The 20,371-nt window shown below is 41.3% G+C and overlaps 1 protein-coding gene across 1 annotated transcript in view; it reads right to left on the reverse strand.

The window, feature by feature from the left end:
- The window catches only part of rtel1 (regulator of telomere elongation helicase 1), a 34,170-nt gene extending 18,106 nt beyond the window's left edge, over positions 1-16,064 (reverse strand). The window contains exons 1-18 of the mRNA XM_080734094.1: positions 15,753-16,064; positions 14,379-14,577; positions 13,475-13,568; positions 13,166-13,247; positions 12,287-12,347; positions 11,867-11,942; positions 11,640-11,724; positions 11,067-11,132; positions 8,630-8,786; positions 8,439-8,477; positions 8,031-8,103; positions 7,695-7,792; positions 7,390-7,445; positions 6,604-6,663; positions 5,923-5,982; positions 5,687-5,771; positions 2,025-2,157; positions 1,436-1,549 (exon numbers count right to left, since the gene is read on the reverse strand). Of these exons, the coding sequence (XP_080590220.1) occupies positions 1,436-1,549; positions 2,025-2,157; positions 5,687-5,771; positions 5,923-5,982; positions 6,604-6,663; positions 7,390-7,445; positions 7,695-7,792; positions 8,031-8,103; positions 8,439-8,477; positions 8,630-8,786; positions 11,067-11,132; positions 11,640-11,724; positions 11,867-11,942; positions 12,287-12,347; positions 13,166-13,247; positions 13,475-13,568; positions 14,379-14,577; positions 15,753-15,860 (1,646 nt within the window). The 5' untranslated portion in view covers positions 15,861-16,064. The remainder of the gene's footprint in view (positions 1-1,435; positions 1,550-2,024; positions 2,158-5,686; positions 5,772-5,922; positions 5,983-6,603; positions 6,664-7,389; positions 7,446-7,694; positions 7,793-8,030; positions 8,104-8,438; positions 8,478-8,629; positions 8,787-11,066; positions 11,133-11,639; positions 11,725-11,866; positions 11,943-12,286; positions 12,348-13,165; positions 13,248-13,474; positions 13,569-14,378; positions 14,578-15,752) is intronic.
- Positions 16,065-20,371: the final 4,307 nt, after the last annotated feature.

Consider the following 20,371-nt stretch of genomic DNA (forward strand, 5'->3'; position numbering starts at 1 on the left):
AGTGCAGGCTTTGTTGCCATTACATCATGGTAATGAGACCCATCTGCTAGTATGCACACCAGAAAATGGTGTTGTACAGTTAAAAAGAATGATAATATGAAGACATGGTGAAAGCCAACAGTTTGGAAGTGACTGCGAATCCAAAACGAGCTGGATTGAATCATTTGGTGCCATAAAATCTGCTAATCAGACTACAAACAAATCCATCTAAACCTTGGTGCATGTTGTGTTCCTTCAAATACTGTATGTTAATGCTTGAACTGAAGAATCAACTTAAATCTGATTATTCACAGTAAACAGAGCTTTGTGTAGACCAGGGGTTTTCAAAGTGGGTGCCGCGAGATAATTGGTAATATTTGGAATTTATTTGGACACTTGAAAAAATATTTATTATCATTTTAAACTTCAGCAGTTATTTTCAGTCAGTTCTAACCAAAATGGCTATTACAGTATCTCAATGTTTTCCTCGCAACATAATCACTAAAATATCGTCACTGTCGGGCAGAAACCTTGTATCTTCAAGTTTCAAATGTGTACGTCTTTTGGTAAAAGCTTCTTCATGATACAAGACTGTCGCTCAAAACTAGTGAAAACAGCCGATCTACAAGCTTGTAGATCGGCTGTTTTCACTAGTTTAGTACATTTTATAGATGATAAATACAAAACTAACGGTTTTGGACATACAAGGTTTCCACCCGACGACACCGACGATATTCTATAAATATTAGGTGCTGGGAGTGAAAATGATAATGTAGGGGTGCCTCGGATTAAAAAAATATTCATGGGGTGCCCTGAGACAAAAAAGTTTGGGAACCCCTGGTGTAGACTAGCCTAGTTCCAGACCCTGAATCGCTAGCCACACCCCTTTAATGTTTTGGTTTGGCGATTCAGGTCTAGCATCGCTCTCATTGAGCAGGGCCTGCCTCGGTTGAAAATCCGATCGGCGAATCAGCGCCGTGAATCAGCGTCTTGTGATCAGCGTGGGTGGGGGTTTCCCAGAACTCGTGTGTTTCCAAGTACACCAGCGCCGCCGCCGTACCGTACCGCGCATCGCGTTGCGATAAAATGTGGTAAATTGCGGTAAAATGCGATCGTATCGATCTCGCTATGAAACGCCAGTAGCAGGCATGTTATGTTGTGTTTGATTACTAGTTCGTAGTGCTCCTATTCTGACTGTTTCTTTGGTTAGCAAGTAGCACTAGCAAGCAACAGGCTAGCCACTAGCCAGTCACACATAACAACACTATGTCATGTTTTGGTCGGTGAACCAATCGCTGAAGACTGCCTCTTTTTGGCAACGCCCATCCCTGCAAACGCCGTAGGCGGAACAGAGTTCAGACTGAATAATGAAGTGAAACGAAATGTTAATTCAGGCTGAGTGTCAGGCTAGGTGTAGACAGTATGCACAGTAAACACATCTAGTAGTGATACTTACCGTCTTTCATAGGTTGAACTTAACCTCTCGCCATCTGGCCCTCGGTCGATAACGCTCACAAAGATCTGGTCCTTTTGAATCACGTGCGGGTTCTCCAGAGTAACAGGAAACGGGCTGTAGGGCATGAGGACACAGCAGAGGAAGTGAAACTGGAGATGCGCATTTGAACGTAGTATTATCGGCTTTCTAAACAATGGTGTAAGAAACCGGGCATGACAGAATTTGTGAGTCACTTGTTGGATGTTGTGATATGACATCATCAAAACAAAGTAGTGGAGCCTGAACAGGCAGTATCGCAGCCACACTGGATGGAGTGATCAACTAGAGACACGGTTATAAATGGTTAATCACTCGGTATTCGGTTTTCGGCGAAATGTTTCCAGTATTCGGTTTCGGCCAAGAATTTTGCTTTCGGCACATCCCTATAGATTTACCCTCCCCCCAAAACCTAAATGAGTAGATCTACTACGATTAATCAAAAAGGAAATTGATAATTGCTAAGGAGATAATCAATAGTTGCAGTCCTAGTATCAATGTTTGCTTTACACGTGGTGACATTTGGGAAGTGATGGGGGACGACAGGACTTACATCTGCATCTCGGAGGCGAAGGAGGACAGAGGAGACAGGGTGCCACTTGTGAGGATGATGCTTCGCACGCCCTGCCGCGTTAGTTCTGCCATGCTGAACCCAGGGGAGAAGCACCAGTAACTCAGAACGTTCCCTAAACGCACAAAGACACACACACACACACACACACACACACACACACACACACACACACACACACACACACACACACACACACACACACACACACACACACACACACACACACACACACACACACACACACACACACACACACACACACACACACACACACACACACACACACACACACACAAGCAATACTGTAGATAGGAGGAAATTCATGGCTCGTGGAAACGTCTGAAAAAATGCTTAAAATGTGTCATGGTATTTCATTTCTTTACCAAATTGCTATGAGTCATATTATGTATACTTCACATTACTGCCAACACTCTTCCAAACTACAGTGCAGTCGGCACATCACGTGATTATAATTACATCTAAAGATGCTTCTCCTTCATTCACGTTGGTGAATGTAGCCTTGGCCAGGAAGAGTTGATATCTTCAGGCGGTAACCATCGATGGTCAGTTGTTTTGCCGCTGACCGCTACACCCTCAGTCCCAATGGAGGGTCGGCCGTGATGGCCAAATCACTGCCCATCGCCTCCTCCTGGCCAAGGCTAAACTCCTCTCTCCTACTCTATAGCCAACAAGAGACTCCTCTGGGGAGGTATTGGGTGGGTCCCTCCTGAGGTCTTGAGGTCTGGTGACACAGGTGCATAGTCAGACACTGATACACAAACATTCTTTAAACATAGACCAACCTAACAACCACACAGTTAGTAATACTGTGGGATATTACAGATATTACTTAAGTGAGCATATTGAGCAACCAGAGTTACACTCATTACGCTCATGTTGTCATTACATGATAAAATGGGATTTCTCATACTTTGTGTTTGTCGCTGTGGGCCCAACCCTCCGCCGCATAAATCCAGGGGGAGGAACCATATGATGAGAGAATTCAGGAACCAGGACTTTGGGTGACTTGGTAGAGGGGAGGTACTTTGCCAGGTGAAATGCGAAAACAGCTATTTAAGGTGCCTTAATTATGGGCCAAAGCAGCTGGCAGTCAATCCTCAGAAGGTGCTCACCTTAGTCGATGTCAGCTTTGGGAATTAACCTCTAATTTTCTCATTCTGGTTTCACCTGGACCCTGTTGACTGGAAGTTACTTTAAACATGTTGTAATGTGTGTGATTTCCTCCAGGCAAAATGACTCTTTACTGAGGAACTGATAATCTGCAGTCCATGAAGAACAGTAGTTGTGTTTTCATTCTCCATTCCCTGCCATGTCGGTGTGTAATGTCCCCGGGTCTTTGAACGGTATGTGAACTCTTTGAACTGCTGTGTTGTGTGGGAAATGGATCCGTTTCTAGATGCAACAACTTGCCCCCACCACACACACACCTGGATTCAACTGTACCCCCCCCCCCCCCCCCACACATTCCTCCTATCAAACTTGTAAAATATGAGAAAGCACAGTCGTGATTCTGTCTGGAACAGAAGACAGCACCTGTCAAGACCCACAGTGACTGTGTGACAGCTGTGGTGAGGAGGACACACCGCCCACACCCACCATTGCCAAAGGTAAGCAAGAATATACAGTAGAAAGATTATTTTGTTCTTTAGAAAAATGGTTATGATTTATCTGCCTGTTATTGCGGCAGCATGAGGCCAATTTATTTGGGGTGGAGGTTATTTCTTAAAGGGGCACTCCACCACTTTTTAACCCATCTTCATATAATAGGTCCTCACTAATGTTCATGATAAAATATCACAATTATTTTCTACTCAGTTTGGGTCTCATAGGAGAGCTGTGGGTGGGTCAAATCCTTCCTACCGGTGACATCATCAATGGGAAATGCAAGCTAATAGAAACTGCAGGCTTTCTATTCCTGAAAAAGTTGCAATGTTAAAGTGGAAGCCATTGTTCTCGTGATAATACAAATCTTTTTTTTTTTTTTACAAAAAATATTATTCTTTTTTTTTTGTCAAACGATGATGTCACCGGTAGGAAGGATTTGACAGCTCTCCTATGACACCCAGACTGAATAGAAAAAAATTGTGCTATTTTATTATGAACATTAGTGAGGACCTATTATATGAAGACAGGTTGAAAAGTGGTGAACTATCCCTTTAAGTTGGCCAGGCCTTCTCAGGGTGGGAGTGCCAAGTTTCACATCGATTGGTCTAGCGGTGTCCAGAATTAGCTGCTCACAGACACACAGACTCACAGAGCGAAAACATTATCCCTTAGCCCAGCTGTTCCCACCCGGCGGAGGTGAAAATACAAATCTAAATTAATTGAAACATGTGTTGATATTGTTTATGGTGAAAACAATACTTTTAAAGGTATATTCAGTGATTGTATTTCATTCAAATAAAAATATAATTGGTCCATTTTCCATTCATTCTCCTCACTAGAATGGGGGGTGACCATATAAGGACTTCCTCCATGGCCCGTGTTACGAGCATAGCTAGATTCGGTTTTCAGAGGTGGCCAGCCAGTCCTCGACCAATCAGGGTAGAGTATGGCCGTAGTTATGTTATTATGTTTAGTTATGATGGTCAAAATAAAAGTTTTGAGAACCACAGTCGCTCTGAATTAAGAACATCTGCTAAATGCCTAGATTGTAAACTATTGAACTCATAAAAGGCCACAGTCTCGTAGTAAATCAGTATCATACATATCCTGAAGCTGGAGAAGTAGGCGGTGATTGGGTCTAATGATCAAAACGAGAACATTATAATGGTGTAAAAAATCAATAAAAAAAGAAACATTTCCACGCTGTAAGGCCAATAAGGGACAAGATGACCCCCGGCCACTTTCATTATCACTGAATACACCTTTAAACTACCATCGGATGATTAAACACGCACCAGGTCAATTTGACCGTGACAGGAACATTCTTGGCAGATGAACATAAAATATAATAGGCCTGTTTTATGGGACATAAATAATTTCCCTGTCAACTGCAAGGCCAATGGGTCAAGCACCAGACAGAGACTGTAACCAGTTTATTCTAGCTAGTAGGAAATATGAATCACTGCTCTAAAGTAACCCTGTTTCCATCATGAAACCTCTAATTCCATCCTTGTTCTAGCTTGGACAGCTCGAGAGTGTTTCATCACACTTTAGTTGGAATTCTGTTTCGAATTTCAACAAGGATTTAATATTCCCTCCAGAAACGGGTTCTGGGTTTCAAGTGGTTACATTCCTTTAGTGTTTAGTTCATTTCCACGTTTGAGTTTTTCATTCTTCACAAATGTTGTGTTCCCATTAGCCACAACCATTAAATGTCTTCTGTATGCAAACACAAGTGTGCACACACACATGCACACACACACACACACACACACACACACACACACACACACACACACACACACACACACGTGCGCGCGCTCGCACGGTATATGTCCATTTGAGTGCTTAATGTATAATTACATTTCTTGTTGCTCCAGCTACAGTAGTAAAATCCTGACTTGCAATGTCATCCCAACACTTTCTTTTCCTCCCTTTGATAAACAGCTGAAAGTTTCACTCTGACGCAAGTCTTTATTTATCCGACCTTTGACTTGTCACACTGTGTCTGTTACCTTGTTTTTTGGACGAGGATGAGGAGGACCAGACGTCAGTCTGTTGTTTTTTCTTGTGGAAGCTGTTGTCTTTGTGGATATGTACCTGGGACAGTTGACAGACAATTAACGATTACGCCGAAATGCACAAACATTCCCTATTGGATCAATGCAGATGGGAGCGTGTGTGTGTGTGTGTGTGTGTGTGTGTGTGTGTATGTGTGCATGCGTGCACGCGCGTGTGTTCATCCACTCACCTTGAACATAACAATGTTGGTTTTCATGTTCATCCCTTTTCCTCCCTCTTGTGGGTCAACCTTTAAAAGAAATATGGACAAGTTCAGTCATTATGATGCCTAGAGTTCAACACATTGAACGTCGCCATATTTGCTACAGCACGTCACCATCCCATGGACTTTCTGACCATATCTGGATGAGAGGGTGGAAGCTTATGGCCACGCCTAGAGCATAATTGGTACAACGTTTCGACCACAGTCGGCCTTTATAAAGATGGTAAGCGAAACTTACCATTCTGTAATATTTTCTGTGATTTAAAGTCAACACTTGGGAGCAATGCTGTCGTGCAGACATCTATTCTTTTGAAATGTCACCCACTGTTCTGAATACACCTAAAGCATACCCTGCTTTATCATCTATATTACTGTACTCTAAATAGGACCATTACTTACTAAATGAGTATCATGTTGTATTGAAGAAACCTAAAACTACTGATTGAAAAGTAACATAACCACAAGGAAAATAATAAAAGGTTAATGATCAAGTTAGAGTTCCAAGCAAGCAAACTTACTTTTGCAACAAGTGGAGTTACCCAATACAGTATACTGTCCATTAGTGTGTGTGTGTGTGTGTGTGTGTGTGTGTGTGTGTGTGTGTGTGTGTGTGTGTGTGTGTGTGTGTGTGTGTGTGTGTTCACTGACCTTGTTGGACTGCTTGTCCTTCCCTTTTCCGCCCTCTTGTGGATCAACAGCGAACACCAGCTACAATTAATGGAGATGAGAGTATTATGGAATGTTCTGTTATTCATATATTGTTTTGAAAAGAAAATCAACAGTTTAATGAATGTCATGCCATGCATATTGTTTGTTAAATTAGCATTTATTAATAATGTGGGTGCATGTCTACATCCATGATTTATCAGCTTTGCAAAGCAAGTACAATCACATCAAACGCGGGTTTGATTCAATGCTGTTTTCTTGTGGTTTTATCTTTGTAAATGTCAGTACCAAAATCGTATAATAATAGTAATAGTCTGAAATGTTGATTTATCACCTAAACAACAACACTATTTCAAGATTACACACTATTTGTAACATATAAAGAAAATGTTATTAAAGCTATAGTACATTCCATAAAAACCGGGACCGCACACACATGGCCAAAGTGCCAATTGGCAAAGTCTACTTTATTTGAGGACGCAGAGAGATATAAAAACCAACGTTTAGAACACATATTAAATAAGTATGTAATGTAATGATGCATTCTAACTAGTAAATCTGCAATGGTTGGAGGTGGTCTCCCAACTCTCCCATTGACATTTTACCTTGGGGACACCTACTACTACTAAAACAAAAATCAATAGTTATTTGAAGCAGACGGGGCACCAGATTGGTCACTACAGTAGATATGCTACCATTTTCATTGTACTGTACTTCGGACATTGTTGCAACACTAACTTTAATACGGTTTTTCACCTAAAGGCCTACCTGAATAATGTCCGCCAACTTCTGCAATCCAGTGGTGTTTGTGAATATTCCTGACCCTGTTCACACACAAAACAGGTTATGATAAAACTAATGACATAATAAAATATGTTTCATTACAGTGGAAAATCTATTCCTTATTTTGAGCACAAAAAAAGAAAAAGAAAAAAGAAAACAGCAGATTGGCTAGTTTGGCTATTTCTGTCATTTGTCGCACAAAAAAGGTATATAGGGCTTAATTTGGTTGTTAAGATATATGTGAATTGTGAACACGTAAGTGACGTGCAAGACGAAATAGAAATACTCACTTCCTGCCAGGTACCCGGTGATTTGTTCCAAATTTTCAAAGATTTCCACCTTGGTTCGATAGTTGAGGTGAACCATCTCGAACAGCTCATAAATGAAGCTGTGTGTGTGTGTGTGTGTGTGTGTGTGTGTGTGTGTGTGTGTGTGTGTGTGTGTGTGTGTGTGTGTTGGGGGAGTACAGACAGACAGGCAGGCAGAATGTAAGAGACAGTCATTAGTGCAAACGAGCTGAAGCAATTGCAACACTAGTTCTAATACTTCGATTACAATGTCTCTTTTCAATTACATGAGTAAATCAAGTGATATATATTGTGGCAAATGGAACATTGTTTGGTTACCCTCCAGGTTTAGTGATCCCTTTGTCAGGAACATCAAAGGAATCAATGGTAGCTTCCAGATCCAGGAGAATTTCTGCAGACCACACAGGAAGTGACTCCAGTAAAAAGAGAGCTTAAATATTATCAACTGGTGACAACATACTGTAGGATCATCTCGTCTTTTAATTAATCCAATCTACTTCATAAAATTCAGAACACTGAAAAACAACATGAGATTATCAGGTGTACAACACATCATGGGCACCTTACCTGCTTTTGATATTAATAATGCCAGATCATTAAGTTTTATTTATCAACCACTTTTCATTAAAAACATGTCAAAGTTGCAATTAAGACATTGTTTTAATTACTACACATACACAATAATTAATATAATACTGCCATTGACACAATAATTAAAAACCTTACGTTTTATTTTTGCAATCTGTTGTAAAGACATGTTAAAACCTGAAACAAAAGAAGAAAGAAGGAATTACCAGTCATTTACTTTTATGTGCATTTTTGTTAAAATCGCTAAATAAACAGCCCTGTTTGTCACAACATCATGTTCAGAAGATGCAATGAACTATGTGTGATACTTCTCACTAAGGCTTCCTGACCAGCAGAGTTGTTGAAGTTCTCCACATTGAACTCCTCAGTCCTGCCAGAGGCCTCTTCTTCGGCCTGCTGTACAAGCAGCTTGTCTACAGCCTCGATGGCTGAAGCCAAGTCGTAGGGTGTCAGGTCAAATGATGTGGACTCCTCACACATCTTCTCCTGTGGATCACAGGGGACAGAATGTTGTAGTTGGGAAATTATGAAATGGTATTCAGAAATCGGGTAAAGGAGGCACTGAGCTAAAAACGTTTGATAACCTCTGGCCTAGACCAGTGGTTCTCTAGTACCTCTGTGTCAGTCTTTAGAAATAGTGTCAAATCCTGGAATAAATTCCTTACCAAAAAAAATTCTTCACCAATGTGTTTGTAAAGGTGTCTAGTAACACATCTCACAAAGACTGAAATTCAGTTTCCCTAGGAAAATCTTTGACAGCTAGGGTAATTCTCCCTTTTGCAAATCCCGCCCCATTCTGCCCTGTTACTATGATGGGACATTTGACCCTGGGCAGATTGTTTTTATAGTGGCAGTGAATGGTATTTTTTTTATTTTTTTATAGCCTCATTACAGCTATATAAAGTACCAAAGGAAAAACATCTAGGTGATATTAATAAAAAGGGAAGACAAAGGTACAGTAGTTACATTGCAAAACAGGGGGTTTACCCGAAAATATATGTTTTAATTTGTTTAATCCCAGTGGGACAGAATCCTCTTTGCAGATTCTTTTATAGTGGTAGTGGATGGGATTTTTCTTTTCTTCATAGCCTCATTCCAGCTATATAAAGTACCAAAAAACACATCTACGTGATATTAATAAAAAGGGAAGAAAAAGGTACAGTAATTACATAGCAAAACAGTAGTTTTCCCCCGAAAATAAATGTTTTAATTAGTTTAATCCTCTGGATCAGAGATAGAATAGAAATAGAAAGAGAAGCGCATTGCATCTTGGGTAGGAAGAGGACAGAACTATAATGTTTCTCCTCACATAATAGGCTGGCTTTTCGTAATTCTGCCCATTTAAAATATATGTACCCAATCGTGACTCTTAGACCATTGATAAGGTCCATGTGAACTAGTTTGTTGAAGCTTATTCATTATGATGAGCGAGATCGCCCCCTACTGCCGCGGCCGTACTGGACAAGGTCGTGCTCCGCACTGCGGACAGTTTTGAAAGCCTGAAACAACATTCTCCACTGCACAAACTCCACCCCCGATAGCAAAAAGTGAATGGTTTTTTCTGGTTGGCCAGTCAGGGAGTCTCAGGGACCAATCAGAAGGCTGACAAACGGTGAATTCTGGGTCTCATTCACTCACTATACACTATACTATAGTAGGGGAAAAAATCACTCCCAAACAATATGCTTTAAGTGGGATGTGAGGGGTCTAACTAGGTGTTTTTAATTATTCTGAATCCATTGCAAGCATTTGTTTTGCACCAAAAACATTCCTTGGGCTAGAAATGGACCCTCATACCACTGTGAAAAGTGATGACTCATCACTAAACCATCATTTTATGGGCTGTTTTTAGCCCAATGAATGTTTTTTTGTGCAATAATTAAAAACACCTAGTTAGACCCCTCACATCCCACTTAAAGCATCTTTTTTGGGAGTGATTGTTTCCCCTATAGTATAGTGTATAGTGAGTGAATGAGACCCAGAATTACCCTAGCTGTCAAATATTTTCCTAGGGAAACTGAATTTCAGTCTTTGTGAGATGTGTTACTAGACACCTTTACAAACACATTGGTGAAGAAATGTTTTGGTAAGGAATTTATTCCAGGACTTTTTAAGATATCCCCTGATTAGTGTACAACTACTGTACCTACATTTGAGAAACACTAGATAATATACAATAATGTTTTAACATGCATGAATGTTTTCCTTGCATATTTTATATTTCCTCTTTTTTGCTGGGTTGTCAAAATAATGCACATTCTTGCCACTGTTTGCCCATTGATCAGGACAATTGTGACAAAATGGCTGGCTTCTATTTCCTACCAATGATTATCATCAAGGAGGAATTGAAAATAGAAATAAAGCAATGTACCATTTTCACACTTTACCCAAATAAATCCTGTTAAATTCAACCTGTGCCTGGTTGTAGTTAGGGGAGTGAGAAGCTTGTGTACAATTAAGAATATAAGCTGGTGTAAAAAAAAAACTCTAAGCAAGGGCAGCAACATAGCATTTCTAAATCTTAATGGGTGCTATGTGGTGGTTAATACACCGAGGCGACCACAGAACTGCAGCGCCTATACTTTCCTGTCTTGATTCACTGACCTCTCAAATGAGGCCACTAGGGCTAAAAGAAATTCGTCTTCGGAGTTTGGACTCATGTTGAGAATTTGAACACTATTTATCTAAAGGTATCTATCTACATGGATAATCATGGCCTGTCAGTAATGGTTTGTCAAGAAGTCATTATGATGTGTGGTTCCTTACCAGGTTGTGTGCCTCATCAAAAATGACCACGGACCCTTTCAGCTCAATGTTGTGTGCTCTGCGACTCTATAGGACAAATAAAAATAAACATAAGATTAATGATAAAAACAGATATTCTTGTCATAATAGGCATTGGATGATGCCCTCTAAATTAAACTGTGATTCTCAACCTTTTCCATTTTGAGGAGTCCCAGTTTGATATGCACTAGGCCACAGAGCACAGACCTCCATTTGATGCAAAAACTAATATCTCTGGCACCCTGATCTACATTGTAAAATCCTTACTGTCACTCTGAGGGTGTACTAATACATTATAAAACCAAATGGACCCTTACAGGGTCCATTTGTACAGACCCATAAGAGTCAATTTGGTTTCCATCACTTAAATGGGGAACCCCCAATCCCTGGACCCCACATTGAAAAACAGTGCTTTGATAAAATAATTAATAATTCTCAAGCCTTTGGAATTGCATGACATTTGCATTCAGTTTTTCTCCAAAATTAACATGGCAACTGAGGCCTCAAACAATGCCTCCATGTTGACTGGAACGTCACATCAGAAAGTCTGATCACCTTTGGGTCCAAGAGGTAGTTGTAAGGCGTGAATATGATCTCTGCATTCTGTTTTAAGGAACGGGCGAGGTAATAAGGACAGGACCTGCGTAAAAACAAGGCAGCTAAGCATTAGAATGGGAACAACAGGAGGCAGGCCATCTGTAATTCTATGCAATGTTTTGCATGGTGGATAAGCACCACCAACAGAGAGTTTTGTTTATGAGGACAGGGAGGAATTGTCTGACCTTTGCTTGATGCCAAATTTTACAAGGTCCTCTATATCCATTGTGGATTTCACCAAGACTTCGTCAGTACTTTTCTCTGGGGAGAGTGAGAAGATGACATTGTATCAGGATCACAAATGTAATGTGGCTAGATATAGCATCTTAATATAACCTTGCCCCTCAAAAGTAATATCCCGACAAAACATTAGCAGCAAAGAAAATAAACTAGACTGCACTCTGTCGAGGTGCCAACTTGCTCCTTGTGCACTCGTAGCCATGTATGGCCTACTTGTGTGCCAGCAAAGCGTGAGCTTAGAGATCTGCTATTTTCGCTATGTTCGAAGATTCTTTTTAAATGTTAACGAGTTTGCTGCCAACTTTTCACAACTGTCGCCTTTAATGACATGCCCAAAACAGGAACCCCTGACTGAAACACATTACCTTCAACTGTGTTGTAGAATTGACATGACCTGGTGGCCATCTTTGCTCTGCACATGTGAATCTGGAGAGACAATGGTGTGGGGAATACGTATGAGATCGTAGATCAATGCAAAGACGGTGAAAGCACATCACCAAATGAAGATGGAGAGAGGGCGAGATCATTTAGCGACCTAGAACCGGGTCGCAACGCGGTCGGTTGTTTCAGCGACCGGGTCGCAAAAGCTACCAACCGTGCCGGTAAATCACCGACCCTGCCGCTAAATCGAGCGACCGGGTCACTAAATCGAACGACCGGGACGCTAAAGCCACCTACCGGGACGCTAAATCCATCGACCGGGTCGCTAAATCGACCAACCGGGACGCTAAAGCCACCGACTGGGACGCAAAATCTTCCGACCAGGTCGCTAAATCCACAGACCGGGACCCTAAAACATCCGACCGGGTAGGTAAATCCACCGACCGGGTAGGTAACATCCGACCGGGTAGGTAAATCCACCGACCGCGGTCGCTTTTCCACCGACAGGGCTACTAACCCTAACCCTAACCCTAAACTTAACCTCAGTAACCTTACCTCAGTAACTAACCTGCCGACGCAACCTCCCGACCGGGTCGCTAAATCGACCGACCGGGGCGCAAAATCTTCCGACCGGGTCGCTAGATGTACCAACCGGGTCGCTAAATCTACCGACCTAAAACTGCAGGCAGGTCAGTAGATTTAGCGACCGGGTCGGTCGATTTAGCAGCGCGGTCGGTTGATTTAGCGACCCGGTCGCTCGATTTAGCGACCCGGTCGCTGAAAACTACCGACCACGTTGCGACCCGGTTGTAGGTCGCTAAATGATCTCGCTCTTACTGTGAAGATGTTCTCCATGTCTGTACCTTGATGTGGGAGCTCTCCTGCTTCATCACTTCCTGGTGGATACACATCTGATCGCGGGACCCCAACACACACATCTTGGGTCTGGGGTACAAAGATACAGTACTTGTCACCATACAGAATGTGTTTAATTTGTGCTGCATATAACACATTTTAGAAAATATGTCAAGCTGCGACCTATTGTGCGCTTGTAGATCGTCTATTTTCAAAAATGTAGAATGGTAAACACCATATTAATCAACAATAAAAAGACCCACGCAGAACAATATAGTATTACAGAATTACACTGAACCAAATTGATGTGTCTGTACCTGTATGCTGTGTTCTTTAACTCATTTATGACCTGGGAGAGCTGGGAGTGTGTCCTGGATGCATATATGATCCTAGGAACATCTGAGTAATTCGCTGGTGGAGATACAAAATGAAACATTAGGGACAAAATAACAGGCATTTCTGCCCTTGTGATAAAGCTTTTGGTCAATATACTTTACCATCAGGTTACTACAGTAAAACAAAAGACCAAAGTTCTGCAGAAAACGGATTCCAATCAACTATTCCCTCACTTTCTTTGTGTTTGTTCGGAGGGCACCTCACCTGCTTCAGTTTAGATATTACTATGCCAAACGTTCTTTTGGTTGACTTGAAACATGGTTTGCAATCAAAGGCTTTTGGCATTCAGCCTGGATCTGGGTTGGCAAATTCATACACCATGATGCCCTCAGAATGTGTTGCAATAACTAAAACTCCAACACGACACTTTCTCTGCATACACCTGAACAGCCAACAGGACTAAATATAAAACGAGGTTCACACACAGTATAAAGGTTAAAGGACTGTTTCCCCACAGTATCTAGTCTATCAACTTCTTGGTGAAAACCATTCAATATTCATGATCTGAAACTCAAGTCGGCTAATTTTAACACTACACATTTGTTTCACACTGACAGATCACACTTTGCACCCTCTGTAAAAGAGAAGCCTGGAAAGTAAGTAAGTACTAGTAGTAGTATTAATTCATTTTTTTATTTGTGTTTATTTATTTTGTAGTAGTAGTGGTGGTGGTCCAAATGTAAGCTGTCTGTTCATGTCTATGTATAGGAAGAACTGGTTCAAGAATATCATCAGTTTTACAAGTGGAATCACCATCCCACTTTCAGCCAGTAAACACAGGCACTGATTTATGTTCAATGTGTGCGTGTGTAATAATTCTCGTACTTGGAACGTCAACGCCAGTTGCGGCCTCCCCCCATTGGGACTCGGGCTTGTTGGGGAACATCTCCTCTCCACCCATCTTCTGTTTGATCTTCTGGGCAGAGATGGAGTCTTTGAATTTCTCCCTCCAGGCGAGAGTGGCACACAGCAAGCACAAGGTCTTCCCCGTGCCCGTGGGACTCTCCAGGATTCCATTTGTCTCCTGAAAGACACAGACAGAGATAGACACTCTGGACTGTGTACTGAAAATACACTGAACACACTGAATCCTCTTCATCACAATCAGAAAGGAAATACTCATGACTCTGAGGAACATGCAGTAGCATCGGAACGTCCGTCATTATTTTTTGTACAAGCAACTAAATAAAAGGCTTTAATTGTCCGAGCTGCTACAGTGTCTCTCTCTTCAGAAAGGAATTATGCTTTGTCTTGTGGTGTCTGTCCTATCAATCAATCAATTAATCAATCTTTATTCGCAGTGGTGTGTTCTAGGTTTTATCAGAGGGATACGATAGTCATTCCCTACACGACATGTAGTCATGCACGTATTGTGGAGATACGCTAGCGCGTTTTCAGCTGATTATGGTTAGTAGGGGGCTACACTGTTTATAAGGTATAAAGTTATATAGAGTTGAAGGTGTGTGTGTGTGTGTGTGTGTGTGTGTGTGTGTGTGTGTGTGTGTGTGTGTGTGTGTGTGTGTAATGTATCATATACTATTATGTACAGTACACATACATCATATCACTGACTTAAGTCATAATTAGATGGCTGATGTCACACAGACACACACAGTGATGCTGATATCACAGCCTAGCATTGACATCATAATACTGACAGTGTCAGAATAAACTTCAATGCAAGTACTTTGACAACCAGCGACAACGGATACTGATAATAACTCGCTGCATGATGACACTGCTTTGATAGTGACATATAGAGAAAGAGAGAGGGAGAGACATCATGCCAGACGTCTTAAACTCTCCTCCAAGAACGTTGTGCATGAAACCTGAACATTTCATAAAACCTAACGCAGGATACAGACTCCAGTTCAATCTTGACATGCTGAACAGTCCCATTATGTGCCTGAAATCTGTGATGTGAATGCAGAAATGTAAACAAAAAGGACCCTTTACGGTGCTAAACATAAATTTAAACAGTGAACAGTGTTTATGTGAATGGATAGCCTTATCTCCACTTTTAACAGCCTGCTCAGGGAATATGGATGAAAATTAGCTTATGGCTAACTCTGGCCCATTTACATTAATGTGCTCTGTCCCTAATAGATAGATAGTAGATAGATAGATAGATAGATAGATAGATAGATAGATAGATAGATAGATAGGTGTGGTCTGGTCATCACAAAGAGTGTTGTTTACCTTATTTAAACACTGGATCACTCTGCTCATATAATCCCTCTGACAGTCGTACGGTGGGAAGGGGAACTTTACATCCACCCCTTCCATATGCAATGTTTTCGCAGTCATGTTGTTTCTAACGTTATAATCAACCAACACGTTACTTTAGTGCTAAACTCACACAGTGACGTTAGCGGTTAGCTAACCTTTAGCATGTTAATCAAATAATAATAATAAATGACTCGTTCTTCGGTCCTGGGTGTTCCTCGTGAAGGTAGAAAGTTTCAAACATTTTTGAAAGTTGTAAGGTTTAAGACATTTTGTAATGTTCTAATTGTGTTTCATCCATAAAGTTATGCTTTCATCATGTAAACTTCTTCATTTTGATCCTTGGCGCGACGCGCCTGCGCAGTCAACAAAACGGTAGTGACATCATCCACCAAAATTGTACTTTTCAAAATAAAGCAACTATTCATCCGATTCTATACAAAATAAAACAACACGAAAGTACAATAATGTGGGGAAAGAGGCTGAAACAGATTATCATTCTTCCATGTATTTATTAGTTGTGTTTTATTGTCTGTATACTGGATGCCAGTGACAGTGTGCTTTAAATGTTTTTTTATTTTTATTTTTTTATTATCTTATAGCCTACATCTGGGGTCAGCAACCTTTTTGAAATGAAGTGCCATGTTTTCATTTTCTAGATAGTCAGTGTGCCATGTCAACATAAGTTTTAATGACTTGCCATCATTTTGATTGGCAGCTAGATCATTAGACTATCTTCCAGACTCCCTCCCTTATAACTCTATGCTCCCTCCCCAGTCAGAGCTCAGAGTTTTAATGAATGTAGAAGAATTAGTTGCAGGATGTAAATTAATTAGCTGACTAAACTTAATTTTGATCACGTAAAAAAAAAAAAAACTTCTGCCAGTGTGCCAGTTAGTGATCACCCTCCCCTGTGTGTGTGTGTGTGTGTGTGTGTGTGTGTGTGTGTGTGTGTGTGTGTGTGTGTGTGTGTGTGTGTGTGTGTGTGTGTGTGTGTGTGTGCGCGTGCGTGCGTGCGTGCGTGCGTGCGCAGCCATATACATTGTATACTGTAGGCCTAGGGAGGGTCTACATATTCTGGATTCAAATGGATATACATTAAACACATAGGCCTACTGTACATGTCCATACTATCAGAAAACAATCATATCAAAGAATCCAAATAAGTTCACTATAGGCTACTACCAGCTCCCACATGTATTTATCTGACCAAACCTGAGGCCTTTTCTTTGCATGCTAGATTTCTATTCCAGACCAAGGGTTTTGTCATCAAGCATGCAAACATTAAAATTGTTGCCAGCATGAGCAAAACAATTAGTAATGCACAGTATGTTTTTGATCTGTATTGTTGTCCAGTGATGCAGTAGCTCAATTTGAAAGGAACCATGAGTTACTTCATCCATATTCATTTTGTTCAGACTGCCACACCTAGGGCTAGACAGAATGCCATACATCATGTTGGGGAAATGCCTGTGGGCTACATGTGATGAAAGAATAAGGTTGCAAGCATTGTGAAAAACCAACAGAGGCACAGTAAAACCCTCAGTAACTCGGAAATTGTACAAATCATTGGTTACATTTCCAAATTACAAATTGAAAACTTAAAGGGCCACTTCACCTCTGGGACAACTAGATCTTATTTTATTGTTGTTTGGGACACAATCAACACAATCCTGAGTTATTGTTTGTATTCAATCTGTGTTTTGAGATATTTTAGTATTTCAGCTGTGCTAGTGATGCTTTTTGCATCATATGATGCATTTTGCATCATCATGCTGCATCATATGATGCAAAACGCATCACTAGCACAGCTGAAATACTAAAATATCTCAAAACACAGATTGAACACAAAGAAATAACTCAGGATTGTGTTGATTGTGTCCCAAACAACAATAAAATAAGATCTGGTTGTACCAGAGGTGAAGTGGCCCTTTAACACTGAGGGTTTCGGTCACAATGACAATGTAGAGCCCATTGCACCCATTGCAGCCATACAAATGTTGAAGTATTTGATGCTTAGAGGCCAATCATGTTCATTAATTGTTTATCTGCATTTATAGTCATGATTACATCCTAAACCAAGATTGAAACCCGGCCTCTACTTCCTAGCGTTTTAGATTTCACACAACAAACCAAGCTGACATGGTAATTGCATTTCTACCAAGTGGCATGACAAACACGTTTAAGTGAACATCGATCATTTGAGGTGCATCGCATGCCTCTGTCTGCAGGTGTTTCAAGTGTTTATCGTATTGTGCAGTTGCCCGCAGTAACTCAGTACTGCTGCTCAAACCCCACCGGGTTTGGGCCCATAGCGGAGTCATAAGCATTTGCATTAGAGTCATTTACAGTATGCGTCCCCTTAGACATGTCAAGCCCATTGGTCGAACCATGAACTTTTGGGCCCAAGCTTACAGTGCCAGAGTTGGAAACTTGTTATATTTTGCTTTAAAAAGCCCTCCAGGGCTTGATTGAAGTACGATATATATATGAAGTATATGATGGACCACAATGGTTCAAGCCTTCGAGGTTTATTGTGTTTTCTGTTGTCTTTGTGTTGTCCTCCTCTGATATTATGTCTGTTGTATGTTGTGGAAGTGCTGATGTGCTCTTTCATTGTATCACCAAATAAATTCATTAATTCATGTCAGTCATCTCCATATTTGAGCATAACTACATTGCTGTAGGCGTTATACAGTAAGAGTACTTAGGCTATATTCTGGAGCCATGTGTAGTTTGTAGCTCCATATTTGGGACGGCTGCCCCATGGGCTAAAACCCTTCGGTGACATCATCAATATGACATCAGTCATCTCAGATTTCGGCCCAGACAGACCCACACCATTTCAGCACACAGGTAAAGGACAATTGCTGGTTTGACCAACTTCACACTGACTGAACACTGACTGCCCTGTCCCCTGGGTCCTCAGCAATACCCACACCAAGTTTGTAAGTTGATTGGATAAGCAGTTCTTGAGACATGCAAAGAACAGACACACATAATCACTCACAATCACATACAAACAGAATCTTGCAAATTTAAAAAAGATATTAGGACAATCCCCTTTGTTGTTGAATACCAAGACTTGACTGATGCTATCCAATCCCCCACTCATTCTCATAAATGCAGAGCAATTTTCTCAATTGTCAATGAAAATGGCACCCTCAGGGTACCCTGTAATTGGTATTATCACATATCTGAGGGACAAGAGGGAGAATATAACTGTTTGAAAAGTGCAGAGATGATTACACTTCATGGGTGACGAGTGCAGGGGATGGCAATTTCGTTCTGTTCTATAGCTCTGTACATTTCTGTATGCAAATTGGTGTCTTTCTTGAGCCATAAATCAAAACAATTACTTTAATTTGCTTTTGTACTGAAATGGTCCTGTGTGGAGTCGTAAATGAAAGATAAGAGTCACACTGACATTATCATCGCAAGCAGACTCGTATACAGAGGTCTTCAAGCACCCTTTAGCTGAGAGAGATGAAGCAGGGGCCCCTATACATAATGGCAGGGTGTGGAGAATTCATTAAACAAACTCCATCAAAACAGACTCCCTGTATGGGGTATTGTTGGTGCATTAACTTAAGTCCTTTGTGCAAAGATACAGGCCAGATGTAGTCATCCTGCGAAGCTTGGCCTACATCTGACCCTAGGTGTAGGTACAAATGGACAAAGCCAGCTGTAGGAGCTTAGCTCCTTCCAGTAGCACCGCTCAATACAACATGCATACGGTATAACTCCATTCTGCGCAGAAGGTTCATTAGTCCGAATTTGTTAAGAATACTATGCCTATAACTCTCTAACCCTAACCCTAACCCTAACACCTCAGTAATCCTAACTAAATTCGGACTAATGAACCTTCGGACTAATGAACCTTCGGACTTATGGGCAGTCCCCAGTGCGAGCCAGGTTAGCCAAGTAAACTGACTCCAGGTCAGGTGGCATTATATCAAGCTGATTAAGAACAGCTCTGCTCGAGCCTGGTAAAAACCAGGCCGCACAACACCACCCTCTGGCGGTGACAAAACGCAGTGTGTGAAAGAGGCTGGCCCGGACCGGCGCTGGCCGTGGTGCTGAACTCTTCCCATAATGATATCAGACCCAATGACCCATAGATGAAACTACTAATGATCAGATAACATTGGAAGCGCTCACCTGAGCGGTTAGACAGCGACACTTCACAATTAAGGCCTACAGACAGAATCATTCTGATGACTGATGTTCATTAATAATTAACCAATCCCGATTTCATACTTGTATGACAGTGTTGGCAGTTGCACACTTGCACCGACCGCACAAAATTACAGATTTACAAGCTAACAAAAGGACATTAACAAAAACAACATTTCCTTTTGGTGTAGGCTATAACGCCAGATACAACATCTGAAATAAGATCATACAATGGTTGAAAATCAGTGTGGTGTGGGTAAGGTCTCTCTCTCTCTCTCTCTCTCTCTCTCTCTCTCTCTCTCTCTCTCTCTCTCTCTCTCTCTCCCTCTCCCTCTCCCTCTCTCCCCCCCCTCTCTCTCTCGCTGTGCGCGTGCGCGTGTTCCTGACAGACCGCAACCCTACCGGTGAAGTTGCTT

This window comes from Nannobrachium achirus (assembly GCF_963921795.1).
Source record: "Nannobrachium achirus genome assembly, chromosome: 9".
Classification (NCBI taxonomy): domain Eukaryota; kingdom Metazoa; phylum Chordata; class Actinopteri; order Myctophiformes; family Myctophidae; genus Nannobrachium; species Nannobrachium achirus.